Source organism: Pseudophryne corroboree, chromosome 9 (assembly GCF_028390025.1).
Source record: "Pseudophryne corroboree isolate aPseCor3 chromosome 9, aPseCor3.hap2, whole genome shotgun sequence".
NCBI lineage: Eukaryota > Metazoa > Chordata > Amphibia > Anura > Myobatrachidae > Pseudophryne > Pseudophryne corroboree.
Genome location: NC_086452.1, coordinates 353,546,064 through 353,562,023, shown reverse-complemented (window position 1 = coordinate 353,562,023; position 15,960 = coordinate 353,546,064). Strand labels below are relative to the sequence as shown.

Sequence of the window (15,960 nt, the reverse complement as noted above, 5' to 3'; positions counted from 1 at the left end):
GTACATAGGTAATAGGTACATAGGTAAATATGGGTAAAAGAACGTTCCCTGATGTAACAGGTTGGACGTATTATGAGCGCCCCAAGATCGTGTGCAAGTATTCCCTGGAAATTCGAGAAGCAACTTCTCCAACACACATGAGATACCATCAGTATGACTGTGACGAACTATCTTATGATCCGTTTTGACAACGGAGAGAGCAGCGGAAAATGGTGGAGCCAGATACACGATGCTGAATGACCACATGAATGTGAGAGACTCCACCGCCACTGCCCTTGTGATCTGTTGTTTTGTACACATACTGAGCTTTTGTAATTGTGGCGAGATGCCATCATGTTGAGGGTAACCCCAAGAAACACCTCTGGATTTAATGTCCAGTTTTCAGGATCCAAATTCTGACGGGTGAGATCATCTGTCTAACAGATGTCCACGCACGGAATAATCTCTTGACACTTTCACATAATAGTGTTCTGAGCCATTGAGAATTGGAGTTACCTGCCGCATTGCCATGCGGCTTTTTTGTCTCTGTATGCAACTGCCGTTGCGTTGTCTGACTGGCCGTGGTCAGACTGAAAGCGAAGCATGTAGTGCATTGTAAAATTCACGTAGTTCCAGAACATTTATCGACAGCAATCCATCGTGTTTTAGAACCTCTGTCGCTGATCTTTTGTAAACTACAACTCCTGAACCTCTGCGACTCTCGTCCAGAGTATTATACACCCTCGCCCCTCTGTGGGAACGGCGAGTGAAGGGCGGCGAAATAAATCGCTTTAAAACGCATTATTATCTTAACTAGGTGAATACACCAATGTACCGTTAGTGTGCGTGATTTGCACTAATTACTAGATGTACATTTGTTCTTGCTGGTGTAGTAGGTAAATGCTTTGATTTACCGTATTTATAATATTACCTAGGAATTGACATCGTTTAGACGGAATTGTATTTTGAACGTGATCTGCTAGCGCAGTATACATTAGTAGCGCAAGTTAGAGGAACTTTGTTGAGACAGAGTTCTTATGAGCAGATCATCTAAGATAGAGAAACTCTGTTGCGACAGAGTTATGTGAGATGAACTATCATCTTCCAACATCACTTTGGTAAATACCAGAGTATAATAAACGGTAGACCTGAAATGGTTAATGGTTGTGGCGATTTGCAAACGCTAAAACCTGTGATGAGCAAACCGGAATGGGTATATATGCATTGTGAAGATCAAGTGCAAGTATGCAAGTTTGTGGCTCCAATATGCCAATACCAACCGCAGCAAATCCATTTTCAAACTGCAGTAAGTGACTTGCTGATTGAAACTGCGACGGAGCTGTATGGTTTTGTTACCCCAAACAGAGGGGAATAAACAACCCTGACTCTGTTGTTGTACTACAGCCTGTATTATAAAGACAGCTGAAACCCAGCAGAGGCCAAATGGCCACCTGCCAAACCGTTCGACTGAGGCAGTCATGTCCTTTAACTGTAACTTGAGTTGAAGTGTGGAAACCCCTCAAAAGTAACATTTAAAGACACGCTTCCACAATTGGAAGAGAGGTCATCAAACTACTGGCTTGCTGACCGTAGCGTCCTGTCGTTACAAGGCGTGAGTGTTTTGTACCAACGCCTTGAAACTGAAGTCTAAAGGGATTAAATGCCGGCCCAAGTATTCCGTTTTGATACTGGATGCGGTAATGGCTGAATATCAAATTTAGGACCAACAAGCTGTGGCCTTGTCGTGCTGAACTAGCGACAATGAAAAGTGAGATTCGAAGTACCGTCGTTAGAAGAAGCTTTACAGATATACTCTGCAGCTTCTTTTAACAGTAATCTCATTGTTTCCATACATAGTCTAGTGACCCAAATGTTTCTTGGGTCTTTATAATTTTTGACACAGACGCATTTAGCAATGGCGGATGGCGTCATCTTGGAAACGATTAAATAGTGGTCAAAGTGTACTAAGTGTAAAAATGGAGACCTTGACTCACTGTAATTTAGCAATGTATGTTGGCAACAACCCTGCACTATCTGAGTGCTGGTCTAATGTAGCCTTCTCACTCGTAGTTATCGGTGTGAGATTTGACATAGAATCGTGCATTAAATTATAAGACCAGTTAAATAAACACTGATACCCAAAGGGAAAATTGGCCCTTTGGAAAGACTGTCTTTTGTTAGAGCTGGCGGAATAACTTCCGAGACTCCTATGTTTATTTGAATTGCCAATGCTTAAAATAGGACTTTAAAATTATTTTTGGTCTGCGCTAGAGCCTTACTCGCTATGCAGACAGACACCACAATAGGCAACGGACAGACATTGCACGCCTATGACGTTATTAGGTCATATATATATTTTATTGCTGAACAGCATATTTATATTAAACGCATGGTTGTTTCTCTCTACGGAAATCTTTAGTAAAAAACGAAAGATTTATTCGCTGTGAAGAGAAATCAGAGTAATCTTTATGAAAAGCAGTTGGCATATGAAACCCGAACCAAATTCCTACTAAGACCCCTGCGCCTCTGGTGGCTTAGAGATGTAGGGCAGGAATGTTCTAGAATTATGTAGAAATACAGTTTACATGGCTAACTTATGCTGACCAAAAATTCCCACCAACACCCCTGCGCCTCCTTGTGGAGTAGAGGTGTATGGCCGGAATGTTCTGGAATTATAAACTGGAAAAACAGCAATGATTAAAATGGCCGTCATGCCATGCTTTCACAGAAAATCACAGTACAGGTTACCTGCTGCAGTGTTAATATAGGCTTAATAGCCTATTATACAGTTAATATAGGCTTAATATCCTATTATCCAGTGATAACACAGGTGTAGGATACAGTAAAATACATGCATTTAGTTAGCCTCCATTAATATGAACACTGGCTGCAGTGAATGTTATTATCTTGCAGCCTTAACATAAAATAACAGAAAACATGGTTAAACCTGCAATAGGTTATGCCACTGATAGCCTATTGCCAGCCAAAGCCTCATATATATATTATATATATAAAATGTGCTTAAACATATAATCACAGTTCATACTGATATTATACACAGTGTCCCTGGCAGCAAAAAGCTTCATTATATATTATATATATAAAATGTGCTGAAACCTATAATCACAGTTCCCACTGATATTATACACAGTGTCCCTGGCAGCAAAAAGCTTCATTATATATTATATATATAAAATGTGCTGAAACCTATAATCGCAGTTCCCACTGATATTACAGTCTACAGTTTTATACTGATGTTATAGCCCATGACACTGTTTAAAACGCTGCGCTGCTTGTGAGGTAGTTTGAGCAGCCTATTTTTAACCCATGCAGCCTTTGCTGCTGCTATGGGCATTACTCCCCCCCCTTCCCCCTGCATCCCCATGTTACCTGCAGCGTACGGGGGTCGGGTGCAGGGAGAGCAGGAGAGCGCTGTATATAGGGCCGGGGAGCCGTCCGGAAGAGCGGCCGGCACCTTCCTACAGTAGTACACAGTCTCCCTGTGTCCGGCATCAGCGGCGTGCTGTGTCTCACTGGAAGAGCGGCCGGCGTCCGTGAGTGACGTGCGGCCGCTCTTTAGCACACGGAGAGTCTCGGCGGCGCCTCTGTAGTGTTGCCGGGCAATCAGCACAGTGAGAGCGGCCGGCGTCTGAGTGACGTGCGGCCGCTCTGCGCGTAGTTCAGCGGGACCCCTTCAGCGGCGTGCTCAGCGGCGGCTACAGTATCACACTTTCACACAGCAGGGCGGCAGCGTGAGCTGACCGCCCTGACCCCCATACCTTGTGCCGCTTTCATCCTGGCTGTGACAAGCTTCTCTCTGTAAGCTCCGTTTCAGCCTCCAGCTTCTCATCTTGTGACGGGGCTTCCTGTAAGCTCCTTGCAGCTGTAGCTCCTTCCAGCTCTTTGTCTCATCCTGGCTGTGACGGAGCTTCTTTCTGTAAGCTCCGTTCAGCTTGCAGGAGACAGTGGCTGCCTGTGGCTGAGGGTGCTCTTTGTGAGGACCGACACGCCATGCGCTTATAGCGCCTGTGGCTGTGAGGGTGCTCTTTGTGAGGACCGACACGCCATACGCTGCCTTGCAGCGGCACCATCCCGGACCCATGTTTTTCCAGAAACTGGGACGGGAAGTGTAAAAATTAAAAAATAAAAAGTAAAATGAAAAATTAATAAAATCTTCTGAAATGTGGGCATTCCCACAAGCCGATGTTCATGCTGTGAGCACCGAAAAAACACTGACAAAGTACACTGAGGTACTCGGGGATATGGAGGGGGGAGAGTCCTAAATTTGAATATTCAGTGCCTTTGTTCGGCTACGCCCGTCCATATCCCAAGAGTACTCCAGTGACCCCTAGTGGATGATAAAGAAAGCAACCTTGCCAGGGGCGCAAAACCTACTGATAAGTCATAACTTGGCTTATAATAATCATGAGTAAAATGACGGGATAATTTCCCTCCATAACAACATAGTTGGCAAGGTTGAAAAAAAGACTAGTCGTCCATCGAGTTCAACCTGAGTTATATTGCATTCCCTATTCTATTTAGGTTAAAAGGCTATGGGGTATATGCAATTAGCGGCGAATCGCGGCAATTTTTCGCCCGTTTATTAATTCGACACAATTCGACCGTCGAATTCCAGCAAGTGGGTGCCGGAATTCAACATATTCAATAAAAAACGGATTCGACAGTCCCGCTGTCGAAAAACAGCCAATTTGACGGATTTTGATTAGACTTGTAAAAATGTAAAAAAAACGGTAAAAACCCCGAAAAAAAAATTGCGTGGGGTCCCCCCTCCTAAGCATAACCAGCCTCGGGCTCTTCGAGCCGGTCCTGGTTCTAAAAATCCGGGGGGGGGGGGGGGGAAATGACAGGGGATCCCCCGTATTTTTAAAACCAGCACCGGGCTCTGCGCCTGGTGCTGGTGCAAAGAATACGGGGGACAAAAAGAGTAGGGGTCCCCCGTATTTTTTACACCAGCATCGGGCTCCACTAGCTGGACAGATAATGCCACAGCCGGGGGTCACTTTTATACAGCGCCCTGCGGCCGTGGCATTAAATATCCAACTAGTCACCCCTGGCCGGGGTACCCTGGGGGAGAGGGACCCCTTCAATCAAGGGGTTCCCCCCACCACCACCCAAGGGCCAGGGGTGAAGCCCGAGGCTGTCCCCCCCATCCAAGGGCTGCGGATGGGGGGCTGATAGCCTTGAGAAAATTGAAAGAATATTGTTTTTTCCAGTAGTACTACAAGTCCCAGCAAGCCTCCCCCGCAAGCTGGTACTTGGAGAACCACAAGTACCAGCATGCGGGAGAAAAATGGGCCCGCTGGTACTTGTAGTTCTACTGGGAAAAAAATACCCAAATAAAAACAGGACACGCACACCTTGAAAGTACAACTTTATTTCACACATGTCGACACACACACATACTTACCTATGTTGACACGACGTTCGGTCCACTTGTCCAAGTAGAATCCACGTGTACCTGTGAATAAAATTATACTCACCTCAATCCAGTGTCCGGATCTTTTAAAGTAATCCTCGTACTTGGCAAAAAAAAAAAAACGAACACCCGGACCAAACGGACTGAAAGGGGTCCCATGTTTACACATGGGACCCCTTTCCACGAATGCCGGGACTCCATGTGACTGCTGTCACAGAAAGGTCCCTTCAGTCAATCAGGAAGCGCTACTTCGTGGCACTCACCTGATTGGCTGTATGCGCGTCTGCTGGCAGACAGCGCATCGCACAGCTCCCTCCATTAGTTTCAATGGTGGGAACTTTGCCGTCAGCGGCGGGGTTACCCGCGGTCAGCCGCTGACCGCGGGTGAGCTCACCGCTGACCGCAAAGTTCCCACCATTGAATATAATGGAGAGGCTTTGCGATGCGCTGTCTGACAGCTCAGACGCGCATAGCCAATCAGCACAGTGCCAGGACGTTGCGCACGCTGATTGGCTGAAGAGACCTTTCTGTGACAGCAGTCACGTGGGGTCTCTGCATTCGTGGAAAGGGGTCCCATGTGTAAACATGGGACCCCTCCCTTTCAGTCCGTTTGGTCTGGGTGTTCGGTGTTTTTTTTTTTGTGCCAAGTACGTGGATTTTAATCTGGACACTGGATCAGGTGAGTATAATTTTATTCACAGGTACACGTGGATTCTACTTGGACAAGTGGACAGAGGTCGGCGTGTGAACATAGGTAAGTATGTATGTGTCGACATGTGTGAAATAAAGTTTTACTATCACGGTGTGCGTGTCCTGTTTTTATTTGGGTATTTTTTTTCCAGTAGTACTCCAAGTACCAGCTTGCGGGGGAGGCTTGCTGGGACTTGTAGTACTACTGGAAAAAACAATATTCTTTCAATTTTCTCAAGGCTATCAGCCCCCCATCCGCAGCCCTTGGAAGGAGGGGGGGGGGGGGGAGACACGGGACAGCCTCGGGCTGGCTGGGGGGGCCCTTGGGTGGCTGGGGGGGGGGGGGGACCCCTTGATTGAAGGGGTCCCCACTCCCCCAGGGTACCCCGGCCAGGGGTGACTAGTTGGATATTTAATGCCACGGCCGCAGGGCGCTGTATAAAAGTGACCCCCAGCTGTGGCATTATCTGTCCAGCTAGTGGAGCCCGATGCTGGTGTAAAAAATACGGGGGACCCCTACTCTTTTTGTCCCCCGTATTTTTTGCACCAGCACCAGGCGCAGAGCCCGGCGCTGGTTTTAAAAATACGGGGGATCCCCTGTCATTTCCCCCCCCCCGGATTTTTAGAACCAGGACCGGCTCGAAGAGCCAGAGGCTGGTTATGCTTAGGAGGGGGGACCCCACGCAATTTTTTTTCAGATTTTTACCATTCCATTTAAAAAATAAAAAATATTTAAAAAAAAAATATATAAATAATACTTGTGCCTCCAAAAAAGACAAACCAAGTACCTAATCCCTTCTAATATAAATAGATATGCTGTTACCAATAAAAAAAACACCCAAAAAAACATGTTTTAAATTTTTTTTATTAGATTCCGCCACCAAAGTGTGGCGGATTGAAAATGACGAATTTACTGTCTAAAAGCACTGTTGTCGAATTTCCAAACTTCAATTGAATATACTTTTGTCGAATTGGCGCATTTGTACCATTGCAGAAATGTCGAATTTGACAAATGTCGAATTTCAAAAAGTCGAATTTGGAAAGTCCGTTTTTTTGACGGAAAGTACTGAATTGCATTGTCGAATTATTTTTTTGGGCGAAAATGTCCCGTTTTTCGACATTTTCGGGAATTCGACCGCAATTGCATATACCCCTATATCCTTGTACATCTTTTTCCGTTAGGAATTTGCCGAACCCATTTTTAAACGCATTGACCGAGTCCGCCATTACAACCTTCTCTGGCAGTGTATTCCATATTCGAATTGCCCTTACAGTGAAGAATCCCTTCCTGCGCAGAGTACGAAATTTCCCTCTCCTCAAGCCTTAGAGGGTGTCTGCGCATTTTGTGTAGAGGTCTCTTAGTAAACAACTCACCTGATAGCTCCACATATTGCCCCTTTATATATTTGTAAATATTAAGCATATATCCTCTTAGTCGTCTCATTTCTAGTGTAAACATATCTAACCTAGAAAGCCTCTCCTCATAGTCCAGTGTCTCCAACCCTTAATCGATTTGGTAGCTCGCCTCTGAACCTTTCAAGTTCTAATTTGTCTCTCTTAGTGTGGTGCCCAGAACTGTACACAATACTCAAGATGCAGCCGTACCAATGATTTGTACAGTGGCTGGATTACGCTCTCATGCCTCGTCTCAATTCCCCTTTTAATGCATGCTAACACCTCATTTGCCTTTGTTGCTGCACTTTGACATTGTTGTGTTGCAGCTAAATCTGCTATCAATGAACACCCCCAAATCCTTTTCTAATACAGTTTCCCCTATTTTTCCCCATCTAAATTGGTAGGTTGCATGTTTATTCTTAGTCCCAAAGTACTTAACTTTAAATTTTTCCACATTAAACCTCAATACAGCATTTCACTGCCCAAACTTCCAGTTTAGATAAATCGCTCTGAAGAGACTTCACATCCGACTTGATTACCCTACATATGTTAGCATCGTCTGCAAAAATTGACACTGCTTTCTAGTCCTTCTCCTAAATCATTAATAAATATATTAAATAGTGGCCCCAGCGCAGAACCCTGCGGTATTCCATTAATTACTTTAGCTCAGGTGGAAAACATCCCATTAATCACCACTCGCTGTTCCCAAGCCAATTATTCACCCATGTACAAATAGTGTCTGCTATACCGAGCTCCCTTAATTTGAAAATCAGCCTCCTGTGAGGTACTGTGTCGTAAGCTTTTGCAAAATCCAGCTAAACCACATCTATTGCGTTACCCTGGTCGAGATTGTCGCTTACTATCTCATAGAAGCTAATCAAATTAGTTTGGCATGACCTATTTCTCATAAAACCATGCTGGTTCCTATTAATAGCATTGGAGTTCTCCAAGTAGTCCTGTATGCCGTCCCTTAGTGTACTTTCCAATAGTTTCCCCACTATTGATGTCAGAATAACTGGTCTATAGTTACCAGGATGAAGTTTAATACCCTTTTTAAATATTGGGACTAAATCCGCTATACGCCAGTCCTTTGGTACCATGCCCGATCTAAGGGACACAATGAAAATCAGATACTGTGGCCTTGCTAATTTTGTAGGCCATCTGGACCAGGAGATTTATTAGTCTTAATTTTTTTTTAATCGTTCACAGACTTCCTCAGACAGATAAAGGCCAATTGCTTAATACTTATCAATACTATTGTTACTCACTAATCCCACAATCTGGTCCTCTCTAGTAAACACTGATGAGAAAAATGTGTTCAATATTTCAGCTTTTTCATTGTCATTTATCGGGAATCCCAGTTCATTTTTTAATGGTCCTATATTCTCTTATTTGAGCCTCTTACCATTTATGTACTTAAAGAATTTTACTCTCCTTCGCAATTTGCTTTTTCGTTTTCTATTTTAGCTTCTCTGATTTCTTTTTTGCAAAGAAAAATAAAATTAAAAAACACAGAAAAACACATCTTAGATAAAATGGTGTTGCACATAAGTATGCAATCCGAATTAGCCAGCACGTTAACTGTATATCCTTGGTTTAGAGTGCATATACCAAGTGCAAGATACATGTCCTCTGGCCACAATGATACAAGTACGAAGGTGGTGTTTGCACACAGATATTTGTCATGAATAGCCAGTAGGTTAACCGTATACCTCTGGTTTTTGTGTGCACACACCAAGTACTAATTTCATTGCCTCTGGCCGCAATAATGTAAGTACCAGCTGAGCCCAATTTTTAATGTCTCCAATAGTATAGGACAAGATGGCAATAAATCAAGTAGTTGTAGATACCAAAGATGGGTCCATTACAGACACACAATAAATACGCAAAACCATGGGAGTAAACTAAGTCCCCACTTGATACTCCCATATTTTGGCATATTTATGCCTGTAATTGTAGCCAGAGGACTTGTATCTTGCACTTGGTATATGCACTCTAAACCAGGGGTATTCTGTTAACCTGCTGGTCGATTCTGACTGCATATTTATGTGTAACACCATTTTATCTAATAGATGTGTTTTTTGTATTTGTTTATTCTATTTTACTCATATGATTATTAAAAGCTAAGTTTTATACTTATTAGGTTTTGTGTCCCTGGCAAGAGAGTACTTTTCCTTTCCTTTTTTACCTTTCATACTCTAATACTACTCTTAGTGGAGCACCTCCCTGTCATAAATCCAATATTCCTTGCTAAAGCCTTATTTTTCCAGCAGTGGAGTAACCTACGACATAGGTTTATTTTCCCATATTTACTGTACCAGTGCTCAGATCCTATCCCTCCCCCTCCCTGTACATTACAAATCAGTAAATGGTGTAAGGACATACTTGTCATAGTTTTCGTCCAGGGTCTCGTACGAGTTCTTGTAACAGTCTATCCTCTTCATGAAATCCTCTGTGGCCTCCTCGTTGCTACAGTTCAAATAGTCCGGGCTGCACAACTTCACTTGCTAAAAAACAAAACAGTAGGATACGCCTGTAAGTGATACAACTGTAGAGGACGGTTGTAAAGTATGTCCAGAGACAGCGTAATGGGGACAACTATCAAATATAATGATTCTTAAATAGGGAAAGAACAACCCAGACTGTGTTCACAGGTTCTCTTATACCAGGAAGAGTTTAGAAGTGCTAGTGTAAATGTGTATACAGTCACTGAATTCATAACACAATACTCCGCTCAGAAACACAGGAATGCAATCTCCCAAAACAAAACAAGTTTCCACTGGAAAAGCAAAGAATTAAATCTTCTGAAATATTTTCTTTTTTTGTCGTAACTGTATTTATTAGCAAGTGAGAATTCCGCTCAGTCTTGTTTTCGATAACAAGGAATTGCAAAGGTATTTTAAACTGCAGTCCTTTAACCCTTTAATGAAAGGTGCGATCTCGATCTGCACTGGGTGGCATCTCTTTGCTGTAACGTTTTAGGATCATCTCTAATATTCTACATCCCTTGGCTGTAATACATGTAACAAACAGTATAATTAAGTCAGAAAATATCAAACCAGCAGCAAACATTTACACTAGCCAAGGCTCCAACTGTGGTCTATAAAAATACAAACTCTTAATGTAATGCACTATATGTAAACAGCAATAGAGGGGGCGTGGCTTGACAGCATGGTAAAGGCAGCTTCCTGCCAGAGCTCAGGCTCTATCTCCCGTTTCCCTGGTGGTCTATGGCTGAAAATCTGTGCAAGAGTGCAGAACCCCCCCTCTGCTCATCCAGTGTGAATTTGGGGATCCTCAGTGCCAAGAATCCTAACTTACCAGTTGGTGAAGACTGTGGCTGGATCCTCAGAAAGACTTTGCTCTCAGTGTGGCTGTTGCTTCTGCTGCAGCTCTGTCCTCACTCAGCTGCTGGGGCCAGTGTGCTCTGCAGAGGTTTTGGTGGCCGTATCATGTGGATTTCTGTGGCCTGTCTCCATCTTTGACATGATGTGTGAAGTCTACCACAACTCTGTAGTTGGTGAGCAGGATGGCTTTGCCTCTATGTCCTTTCATCCTGATTCAGTGCAGCAGCTCTCAGGGCCCTTTAGGGAGACTTTAGCTGCACCACTTACTATTACACTACAGCAGGTGCTTACCGCAATAGACTGGAGGAGCTGAGGGTTGACCTTACGCATATTCACCGTGAACTACGGCTGGTGATGGCGCGTGTGGAACCTCCGGCGGCCTCTGTTTCTTTAGTGGTGATTCCACGGACCCCCATGAAGAGTCAATCTGCAGTCACACAGTCATTTATTTGATGAAGAGGGAGAATGGCGACGTAACATCCTCCAGTATGCTGGCAGTCCGCGAGAGGGAATGGCTTTTCACTCTAATATTAATTTGGATCAGTGGTTTGGTGTAACGCATGGGTGGAGGTTTTTGTCCCTAATCCGGTTTTCTTCAGCTGCTACTTGTTCCTATAGGTTTATTTTGACACAGCTGTGTGTGACAGCTGATGGCCCAGTTTATCCTTCTGCCAACTCTTGAGGGGCTGTCATTTGACTGGATTACTTTGTTCCAGGGTGGACTCATCCAAACTGATTTATTCACCTTGGGACTGGGAACCATTTCACTGGCCGCTGAGACCCTTACTGTGCTCTGTATACGGATTTTCGTTAGCTACTGCGTAATTTCATATTGTTTGTACATCCTTTCAAAGATCCAGTTGGTGTTACACTGCTATTCTTCTGCTCATTCTGTATACTTATTTGCATACAGCCAATTATTTTCCAGGCGAATTCTGCTCTAATGTTTAAGGCCATTTATTTAGTGTTATGGTCATTTATATAGATATTAGTCTGTTTTCTGGCTCAGTGTATCTAAACAGGTGTACATTTTTCACTATTTTACAGGAGCAGCTTGCCATATTTAGTTTGTGGTCATTTATGTTAATGCCACAGCCACTTCTATTTATATTATGTCTGTTCTTTACACTCCGTTATTTTGATATTTGCATCATACTTTACTATTCTATGGGTATAATCTGCTCTATTTAGTTTATGGCCACTTATTTAGTTGCCCGTCATTTACAGTATATCGTGTTCTTATCCTGTAGCTAGTTTTGTTGTACTGCTATTCTCGTGCTCATTATAGCGAAATATTTGTGTGCAACACTTACTTTCCGAGAGAATCCTGCTCTAACTGGTGTATGGCCCTTTATTTAGCGTTACATCAGTATTGTGTCTGTGTTCCAGCTCCTTGTAATCCAAGAACGTGTACACTTTTTACCATTTTGTGGGTGAAGCTTGCCACATTTAGTCTGTGGTCGCTTGTTTTAGTTCCACAGCCATTTATATTCTGTCTTTAGGCTCAGCCATCTCAATATTTGCATGCTACTTTACTATTCTGCGGGTGTAACCTGCTCCACTTAGTTTATGGCCATTTATTTTAGCTGCCTCTGTCAATTATACGGTATACTTATCCTGTGTTATGGAGTTTTGGGTGCCTTTATTTTATTTTGTGTATTCGTTTGGTTTGTAGGTTAGAGTATATGGGGTGAGGGGGAATGTGAGGCTTTTTGTTATGATATTTTAATGGATGTGAGTTTTTTGTATTTTCATTTATGCCCCATTATAAATCTGGTTCTTTCGTGTATACACCCGAATGGTGCCTAGGGGTGGTGATTAAGCTATTCCTGCTTGATGTGGGGTATTCTGTAGGTCATTGTTTTTAATAAATCCTACTATTTTTCCATTTTTCATATCCGATGGCTTGGTGGCTGATCTTGATTTTGGCATTTATACACAGTTTATACCCTCCTGTGTTATTCCTCATGTTTGCCTTACAATTCATATGCCTGTTTAATGTCTGGGTGTAACTCTTTAAAATGTACAATACAAATTACACAATTGGAAAAAATAAAATAAAAACAGCAATAGAAACAGTGACATCTAGACTGCAGTACACTTCAAGAAATGACTAAACATGGACACAAACATCCAGCATTTGTGAAATGCAATGCAACGTTACAGTAAGCCAGATTTAATCTTACATTTAGTGGGAACTAGAGTATGTATTGACTGGAATCCATGGGGTCAGTTGCTTCCCTACTAAGCACACTGTGCTGCTCCTCCAGCTTTGTGCGCAATACCCTTCCCAAAGCAAAGTGTGGCCTGCATACCCGGTGAAGCCTAGGCCTCTGGCGAGTAAACGCTGCTACATTTAGTCCTGCTCACAGTACATAATTCTGTAACATGATTTATTTCCTAGACTACATATGATCAATCTAACCTGAGCAAAGTAGCCTTAAAATAGGACAGACAAGGAAGCCACTAAAACTTTTAGCACCCATATATTACTTTTGTAAGTGTCTGTATAGGTTATAGAGGTGGCACTCCAGAAACTTTGCTGACTTGTATGTTGTTGTAAGTCTGGCACCCAAACAGTACAATGTTACCTACCCTGGTCTAATCTATTCCTAAATGATTTTTAACCTATGCAGCATAATCCAGGAGCAAGTGCGATGGAATCTTCTAAAAGAGAAATATGAAGTTATGATGTCATTGCTTACCACAATGTTTTCTGCGATAACATCTGGGTCCACGCACACAGATTCCACAAAGAAAGTCTTCAGAGGGGAAAAAAAACAAAACAAAAGGAGAGGTTTAAATGTACAAATATTTGTTTGTACATAGCAGTTTTTTTTTGTCCAGTGTCCACAAGAATTAATGACAAGATAATTTTTGAGTGTAAATGGTCATAAAAAAGAAAAAAAAAAGAAGAAGGCAAAGCACACACCCCCTCCCCGACCTAAAGCCCTCTCCCTTAACTGCTAACCTAATCAGCTTCCAGGTGGCAACTCTACACTTATTTTTACTTCCTCAGGCTGTGGGCCTACAGCATTCCGCGCAATGAGGCCATATATAAGTAGAGGAAACTGGCTTTAATGGAGCTTACCTTTCATAAAATGGTTTCTTTGAGTAAAATGTAAACCGTTTGCAACAAAATATGCCACGTTAATTATGGCTTATGCCGACTGCCAGGCATGTTTTTGCATTAGAATAGTGATACAATGAAACCTTTTTTGTAAGTCACTCCACTTACTTTGAAACCATGCTGATCAGCAAACTTAAGTATGGTCTCCCGTCGCTCCCGCGTTGTGTTCGTTGCATCAAATACCTGTTGCAGAAAAATTCACCGCAAACAAAAATTAATTCAGCAGCTTTTATTTTAGCTTTAACAAGGTACAACAAAATAAAAGTGTAACGTCACCATACAGCAAATGTACATTCTAAAAAATAAAAAATGACAAAATACCCATATAACCTATTATTTTAGATGGGATCCCTTTTGTCTTAGACAGTTCCTGATGTACTCATTCCTCTCTCTATCACTCACATTCAGCTCTCCACGAACCCATAACCTGGAGAAGTCTGAATAACAGCAATCAGGACAAGTGTACCCCAGAATGCCGACTGGATGGTTCTGGATCCTTACCAGTTGGGCTTCTGGATACATTGCCACTGAATTTTCAGAGCTCTCCAGGGTGCTGAATCCTAGAGAAAAATTACTACACAACATGAATTACAGCGGGTCCTTATGATGTCAGGTGGGGGGAAGGCAGTCTTTCTAAAAATGTATTACCTGTGTAAAAATGTACATACCTTTTATATTTAAAAATTATATATATTTTGTACACACACACACATACAATACACTTTTGTCCTTAAAATTGTTCATTCTGTTACCTTTTTTTAACAAAATAAGATACAAGTAGTATGCATTGTTTTAGAACACATAGTAAGGTTTTATTATACAGTATGTGGCACACTATAGCAGAAAAAAAATGGTATTTTAAGAGTTTGTCTTGAAAGAATCCCAATATTTTAACATTAATTGCGATATTTATGTACAAAGTCACTAGCCATACTGACAAACACAAATATAAAATATTCATAACTGAAGTTATTCAAAGCTGGAACTCAGAAGATGTGGGTCGCCCTATGCACATAAGGTCTTCCTGCCAATAAGTCTACTAATTGGCAGGAAGCGTATTATTTATCCTGAAATGGCTGATAATCAGGAACAGGGTCAGGTACTAAATTACGTGCCATGTCTATTTAGGGGTGTTATTACATGTTGTGATTTTATATCTACCACCCCTTACTGAAAATATGATGTTAAGAAACTTGCTCCCCTTCCTGAAGAAATGCTACGTTTCCAGAACTTCTCAGCAGTTATTGAATATAAATGTTACAACTCAGACGGACGGACATTTCAGGAATGCTATTTACACAGCAGCATAAACGCTTTATCCAAGGAGTATATTAAAGGATTGTGCTGACTAGGGTGGCCAATCCCGGGATCGGCAGGATCCCAGACTAAAATTGTCCGGGACTCAATCCCAGAATTGGAGCTTCCAATCCGGGGGATTTCGGGATTGGCCACCACCTTAGTTATTTCTATGCCGGGCAGCACTGAGCGTCTCGTGAGGCTCAGGCGCTGCCCAGCTCAGCTCCCCCTCATCCGGGCGGTACACACTGCACAGCGCGACATGAAGTCAGAGGTCACGCTGCACAACCAGCCTCCCGCTGGACCTCACCGCCACCCTGCACCTCCAGCAAGTGGTCCACTCTCCCTCCCGTCATGTTTATGTTTAGTTATGTGGGTTGGGCGGGGAAGGGGGGGGGGGGAAGGGGGGAGAAGAGACACTGAAAAGAAGCCAATACCGGGTATACTGGGAATGAGATTGAAAAAAATATGGCCCGGGATTGGGCCATATTTACATGGCCGGGGGTTACATCATGCCGGGGGTTTTGCATGCAGGTTAAATACTGTCCTGTGTTTGCATGTAGACCATAAATGCTGAACATCTTGCTTTTACACAGCAATTTAGATGCGTTTGGACACACCTCATATCTAATTCTCTCTGCATATTATAATCCTCCCATAAGTAGTGCAACATGGTTTTGCCAAGC

General features: G+C 42.8%; 1 protein-coding gene and 1 pseudogene across 5 annotated transcripts in view; both read right to left on the bottom strand.

Moving 5' to 3' along the window:
• The window catches only part of PFKFB4 (6-phosphofructo-2-kinase/fructose-2,6-biphosphatase 4), a 143,325-nt gene that overhangs the window by 42,206 nt on the left and 85,159 nt on the right, over nt 1-15,960 (bottom strand). For all 5 annotated transcript variants that reach the window (XM_063940687.1, XM_063940686.1, XM_063940684.1 and 2 more), the window contains 3 exons: nt 14,087-14,161; nt 13,554-13,610; nt 9,887-10,008 (listed from right to left, as the gene is read on the bottom strand). In XM_063940687.1, the coding sequence (XP_063796757.1) occupies nt 9,887-10,008; nt 13,554-13,610; nt 14,087-14,161 (254 nt within the window). The remainder of the gene's footprint in view (nt 1-9,886; nt 10,009-13,553; nt 13,611-14,086; nt 14,162-15,960) is intronic.
• Nucleotides 2,340-2,442, bottom strand: LOC134959543 (U5 spliceosomal RNA; annotated as a pseudogene).